General features: G+C 49.2%; 1 protein-coding gene across 1 annotated transcript; it reads left to right on the forward strand.

Annotated features, from left to right (window-relative positions):
• The first annotated feature begins 1,125 nt into the window (after positions 1–1,125).
• LOC119363511 (probable 5'-adenylylsulfate reductase 1, chloroplastic) lies at positions 1,126–4,484 on the forward strand. The gene is made up of 6 exons (XM_037628882.1): positions 1,126–1,289; positions 1,583–1,880; positions 2,859–3,207; positions 3,347–3,484; positions 3,570–3,887; positions 3,978–4,484. Exons 1-6 carry the CDS (start codon positions 1,232–1,234, stop codon positions 4,206–4,208), a joined length of 1,392 nt encoding a protein of 463 aa, XP_037484779.1. The 5' UTR covers positions 1,126–1,231; the 3' UTR covers positions 4,209–4,484.
• The last annotated feature ends 2,571 nt before the right edge of the window (positions 4,485–7,055 follow it).

The following is a 7,055-nucleotide window of genomic DNA, read 5'->3' on the forward strand; positions in this document are numbered from 1 at the left end:
TGAGGATTCATATACTACATATAACAAATACTTGCAATCACCATGTTAAAAAAATGAACTAGGGTTCATCTTGAGGATTCATATACTACATATAACAAATATATCAAATATTTGCATCATCCAATACTTGCATCATAGCATCCAATACTTGCATCTTAGCATAGGAACATGCATCATCCATCATATAAAAAAAACATTCAAATCAATTATGAACTAGGGTTCATGTTAACACAACCATAGCATAGGAACATGCATCATCCATCATATAGTTCAAATCTAACACAATATAACATCTAGAATCAACCTAAATCAATCCTAGGGTTAAAATTTTTTTTCAAATAGGAGTGATTTCAAACGAATAATGCGACGAATCGGAAGGTGCTTGATTAAAACTTGTTGGAGGGATTGAAAGAGCTTACTTTTCTTTCTTTGGGGCCATCTCGATCCGCAAAATCCGTCAAGAAACGAGGAAGATCGGAGGGGGGAGTGGAGGGGATGAGAGAGGGCGACTTTGAGCAGTTTTGCTCTGTTCTTCGTGGTGGGGGGCGGCTGGGTGGGGGAGAAAGGGGTGGGGGCGGCCGGCCCGCGGTTTATATATGTCCACACCCTACCGCCGGAGACTCTGGTGGTAGGTTCAGACAACCTACCGCTGGACGGGACGGCGGTAGGGTGGAGGGGGAACGACGGCAGTTATCGGTGCTGACGTGGAAAAATTGCTACCGCCGCAGTGCTCGGCGGTAGGCTATACAATTCTACCGCCGGGCCTTTTGGCGGTAGGCAAAAGGGTCAAATCCCGAAATGTTTTCAGACCGGGGTCACACCTCAATTTGATTTCCCAAAAGGTCAAAACACGAAATTTTGCCGATGGAGGCATGAAGACGGCCACACACCGATCCACCTCACCACGTCCGGCGTCACCACCGCAGTCATGTGGCACCCACACGTGCCGGTCCTTTCCGCGGTGCCAAGTGACGCCACTGCTTCGATCGGCCAGGGAACCCTCTCACGGCTCTAGCCAATAGAAGCACGACACGTGTCCCTCCCGGCTGCTGCCCTCAGAACCCGTCCAGATACAACGAACCTTGCCTCCCGCCCGAGCTATATGTAACCACTCAGCCCCGTTTCCCCCGCCACAGAGAAAAACACAGGAGTTAAAACACATTTGCCAGCTCCGACAAACATCCCTGCGAATTTGAGAGGAAGGAGGGATTCATTCAGCGGCCCGTAATCAATGGCTTCCGCTACTGCTTCCATCTCGTCGCACTCCATCGCCCTGCGCGATCTCAAAGGTGAGCCTGCTGTCCGAGTTCATTTCCTGTTTTGAATTCAGGGTTTTGTCCGGAATCAGCCTTGGCGCATCTACTGGTAATTTATGTTTATGATTTGGGGCAAATGATATATGGTCACACGGTCGCATTTCCTCCAAAATTTCGACAGGTTTTCGTTTCAATTTGAGTATTTTGCGCCATCTGTTGGTGCATTCCATGAGAATGTTTGGCGACGCGAGGCATCAGATTCTTGGATGTGAAATTGCGTGAGAACAATCCGTCTAAATTTCTTCCCTGATTTTTCGCCCGTGCAGCCACGAGGATTGGAGCCGTGAGGCAGCAGGTGGCCGTGGTTCCAGCGGGCCTGCCGGCAACAGCGCCCAAGGGCCAGCGCGCGAGGGCGGTGCGCCCGCTGTGCGCGGCGGAGCCAGCGAGGAAGCCAGTATCGGCCTCCGCGGCCTCGTCGCCTGTGGCGCCGGTGGAGGAGGAGGCATCTGCCGCGGCGGCCGTGGACTACGAGGCCCTGGCGCAGGAGCTGGTGGGCGCGTCGCCGCTGGAGATCATGGATCGTGCGCTCGACATGTTCGGCTCCGAAATCGCCATCGCCTTCAGGTGAGACACACGCACAGCTCTTGGCTCTTTAAGATCCCTTGTTTTCGATGAGGTTTCCGATCCTAGCGTACTGGATTAGAATAGATACACCCGTTTGTACGCGTTCGTGCTCGGGCTCTGGTGCCCGTGGCATCTCGGTATCTTTCGAACGAGTGGTCGTGGAGATTCCTGGCATTGCCAAGCCAACCTGGTCCTCATCTGATAGCTCAGTGCACGATTGTGATCTCATTGCCGGGCTGGTAAGTGGATTAGTTACCGCTGGAGCTTCATGTCCTAAAGCTTGTGTTTTCAAAGTACTCTAGTTTCATGATTTTTATCATGAGGTTTGAGGCGATATTATACTCAAATTAAATATAGTAAATGGGTCGGATCGGTTTCGCAACAAACCCGTCTATTACCTGGTCCTCATGTATCTAGACTGGTGAACAAGACTGGGAGGGCGTCTAGATTCATTTTCTCCGTTGTACGGGACTCTCCTTGGACCAGAGCTAGAATTATGGCCCACCAACCACGCACAGGCGGACAGAATATTTGCTTGACTATCATACGGAACATAAAAAAGGTGTGGCGTCAAAAATCGACAGCGGCCTAATAGATTCCGTTACGTCCTAGGAGTAGTAGTATAGCACTCTTTTTCATTTAATAAAGCCACACGTACTCGTTCACAGCTAACATGTTCCAAACGGAGAACAGAAGACTGAAACGCAACCTGAACCAGTCGTGTAGTGTAAGTAGCAGCAATTCTATGCAGGATTGCTAAGTACTCCCTCCGTCTGGAAAAACTTGTCCTCAAATGGATTTATCTAGCATAAAGTTAGTGCTAGATAGATACATCCATTTGAAAGACAAGTTTGAAAAAAAAAACGACTTGCATTATGGGACGAAAGGAGTATATCTGAAGTACTTGCAAATCTTTCATCACACGCACAAGGAACTTGTTGGCATTTCACTGATGTGGATTCACTCTGGATTGTGTAGTGGTGCCGAGGACGTGGCTCTCATCGAATACGCGAAGCTGACTGGACGCCCCTTCAGGGTGTTCAGCCTTGACACGGGGCGGCTGAACCCAGAGACATACCAACTCTTCGACAAGGTGGAGAAGCACTACGGTATCCACATCGAGTACATGTTCCCTGAGGCCAGCGAGGTGCAGGACCTTGTGAGGAGCAAGGGTCTCTTCTCTTTCTACGAGGACGGCCACCAGGAGTGCTGCAGGGTGAGGAAGGTTCGGCCGTTGAGGAGGGCCCTCAAGGGCCTCAAGGCCTGGATCACCGGGCAGAGGAAGGACCAGTCCCCTGGCACCAGGGCCAGCATCCCCGTTGTTCAGGTATGATGATACTCCATGCACCATGACACCACCTGCATTTTTCAGTATCAATCACGTGAAAAAAATGCATTTTGATATTGTGTCTTGAACTCTTGATGTTTCGACACCTAATGATCATTTGAATTTTTTGTTGGTCCAGGTTGATCCGTCTTTTGAAGGGCTGGATGGTGGAGCCGGTAGCTTGATCAAGTGGAACCCTGTGGCTAATGTGGATGGCAAGGATATCTGGACCTTCCTCAGGACCATGGATGTCCCTGTGAACACCCTGCATGCTCAAGTAAGTGCCCCTCGGTTGCAGAGGTGTAATACGGACATGCAATCTGGGAAATTCTTCTTACACGCACTTGAACTTTGTGTTTCAGGGCTACGTCTCCATTGGGTGCGAGCCGTGCACCAGGCCCGTGTTGCCGGGGCAGCACGAGAGGGAAGGGAGGTGGTGGTGGGAGGACGCCACGGCCAAGGAGTGCGGCCTCCACAAGGGTAACATCGACAAGGAAGGTCAGGCACCCAAGGTCGGCGTCAACGGCAACGGCTCGGCCGAGGCCAGCGCCCCAGACATCTTCCAGAGCCAGGCAATCGTCAACCTCACCCGTCCCGGGATCGAGAACCTCCTGCGGCTGGAGAACCGCGCCGAGCCGTGGCTCACCGTCCTCTACGCTCCCTGGTGCCCATACTGCCAGGTCCATCTATTTTGCGATTCTGTTGCCAACTACGTTCAGGAAATCAGAACATGGTTTGCTGAAACGATTGTGGTGGGTCGTGTCGTGCAGGCAATGGAGGCGTCCTACGTTGAGCTGGCCGAGAAGCTGAGCGGCTCCGGCATCAAGGTGGCCAAGTTCCGTGCAGACGGTGAGCAGAAGCCATTCGCGCAGGCGGAGCTGCAGCTGCAGAGCTTCCCAACGATCCTCCTCTTCCCCGGCCGCACCGTGAAGCCCATCAAGTACCCGTCCGAGAAGAGGGACGTCCAGTCCCTCCTCGCCTTCGTGAACAGCCTCAGATGAGTGGTCAGAGAACCGGAGAACCATCGTTCTCTGCATTGGTATCGGCGGTGTCTAGGCACTATTATGTAGTGGTAGCAAGAGAGGATGGTTCAGAACATCAACGGAAATGTTGGAGACAGTGTGGGGAGGCAGGGACAGCGGCTCAAAGCCCCTCCGTTATAAGGGGGTGGGGATTTGTGTGTAGTTGTAGCTAGATGATTGTAAGGAAGTTCAAATAAGAGTACTAGTTCTGAAATTTTGATCCAAGGCTTCATCCAGAGTTTGGACAATGTATTCTATGCGCTCTGTCTTGTCGTTCACTCGTAGTCACAGGTCAGCTACCCGAAAAAGAAAAAATAGTAGTCACACGCCAGTTATCGGATTCTGGTGCGCACTGATGCTCAATCAGATCCTCCTTGAGTTGGTCGATACCGAATTTGTTGATACATTTGAATAAACTCCTCAAATGTGACCGGATTCTAGTCCAGAAGTTGGATAGGATCACCCATGTTCTTAAATTCTAGAGTTGCGGCAGCATCCCCTCATCTTCGACGATCACATAACATGTCATCACCTCTCACAAGGTCTTTGGATCTCATTGTTTTGCAGGTCCACGACAACTGCAAAACGGGCCTGAAGAACTTCAAATGCCCTCCCTGACATCCTTTCTACCTGCTTCTTGTCTTTGAGTAAAGTGAGCCTTTTTCTGGCTAACTGCGTTTGAGATGGTGTTGGTAAAGGTAGCCCATGTAGGATAGATAGCGTCAATCAGATAGTAGCCCATGTTGTACTCATGTTCATTGACAGTATAGTGGCAAGGAGGAGCTTCTCCTTCAATCGGTCTTGCAAACAACGGCGATCGTTGCAGCACATTAATGTCGTCGTGAGACCCTGGCATGCCAAAGAAATCATGCAAATCCAAAGATCCTGTGATGCAACTGCTTCAAGAGTGATGGTGGGCTTGACCTTGATATTGCCCTTGTAAAGCCTTCGGACAGTTCTTCCATTTTCAATGCATGCAATCAAGAGATCCAAGCAAACCTGGCCACCCTCTTGCTTTTGAGATTGCCAGGAGCCTCTCGGTGTCGGCCATAGTTGGTTCTCTCAGGTACTAAGGTCCGAACACCTCGACCACGGCAGTTGCAAACCTGGCCATGGCATCTCCGCATGTGCTCTCAGACATCTGTAGGTACTTGTCCCACGAATCAGCGGTCGTACCATATGCAAGCATCCGGAGTGCGGCCGTGCACTTCTGGTAACCAGGGAAGCCAATCGTTTCCACGACGTCCTTCTTCAGGATGAAGTTGTCATCGTAGGACTGGACACCATGGTACAATCGATCGAAGACGGTCTTGCGCATCCGAAAACGCCGACGAAAATGTTCTACGAACAGTGCATCGGGGGACATTGCATCCGAAAACTCCAAATCAAAATCCATTGCTACAAACAAGAAGGGACGGCTATTTTCAGCTCCGGCGATTCATCGAATGGTTGTCGGGCATGGTAGGGGATGGTACCTGGTGGGGCGGTCGGAGGACAGGGGGTTGAACTAAGACAGAGGAGAAGCGGCGGGGAGCCCTGCTAGATCGCCAAAGGTGATGGAGATACGGATTTACGGCAGGGGCGTGGCGTGGTGGCCAGGGTGGTGGAGTGGCGACGATTGCAAGAGAGAAAGAAAGAAGGAGAGAAAATGGGGAGGATGTAGTCGCAGGGTCTGAGAAGGATTTTGGGTGGGTCTGGGGTGTCGGATTCGTACGTTTCGCGTGTCCGGACTCTCGTAAATCTCCCCCACTTTTGTCTCTGTTTTGCAGGAGAAGTCGCGTCCGAACTGCCTCACGGACCAATACTAGACCACATTGAATGACTTCCGCGGTACAAACGATTGCAGGAGGTTTATGGGTTCGCCTTGAAGATGCCCTTATAAGGTCGGCGATGTGCTTCATTTATGCACCAACCATCGGTCTAGGTACCAACTATTAAAACGAAGAGTAGCGTTCTAATTTTAAGTTGTGTAAACTCTACATTTAGGAAAAATGAGGGATTTCATCTCGCGAGGAGGAATGACAATGAGACCCCTTGAGCCTTAGGCTAGCATTTCATCCAAGTCCTTCTACTTCAAACTATAATAATCTTCAGATACTGAAATTGAAGGCGGAACTACTCTACGCTCGAGGCTCCCCTGAATGATTTTCCTTACCATGCATGGTTGGATCCATAGCATCATCTGAAAATCGGGCGAATAGTACCATACATATAGCAGGAATAGTACCATACATATAGCAGGGCTGAATTGAAGATGAACGTTGTGGCCTGCACACACAAGGGATTAAGAACTGATAATGCAATTAACGAACACTTTAATCCTATATGTGTGTGCCATCAATACCAGAGACCTTTAAACAAAATCACAGTTGTGACGTAGATGCTCTTTTAGAAGCTGAGGGCTGATGTTGGTGTGGGCTGCTATATGATGTTGTAAGTGTCCAATAGCACAGTGCCACCCCTTGCCTTATAGATTGGGCAGCTCATTAGCCGTTAGGGTCAAGCAACCGAGCGGGCTCGCCCCCGTATTGGCTAGTATTTATTTCCACACCCCCCAAAAAAGGCTAGAACTTATTTCTTTTACTTTGCTCTCCATTTGTATTTTTCTTATTTCAGTTTATTTTTAAAAAGATCTTTAGTTGATTTTAAAGTATTTTTAAAAAATGCATGACGTTTAGAAAAGTATTTACCTATTTTCTAAAATATTCTTGCACTTTTGAAAAATGAACATAATTTTTTAACCAGTATCCATTAAATTTAAAAATATTTTAATGTATTTTAAGAAACATTCACACTTTTGTAAAACATTTTATAGTTAAATAAATT

This window comes from Triticum dicoccoides, chromosome 2B, assembly GCF_002162155.2.
Source record: "Triticum dicoccoides isolate Atlit2015 ecotype Zavitan chromosome 2B, WEW_v2.0, whole genome shotgun sequence".
In the NCBI taxonomy this organism is placed as follows: domain Eukaryota; kingdom Viridiplantae; phylum Streptophyta; class Magnoliopsida; order Poales; family Poaceae; genus Triticum; species Triticum dicoccoides.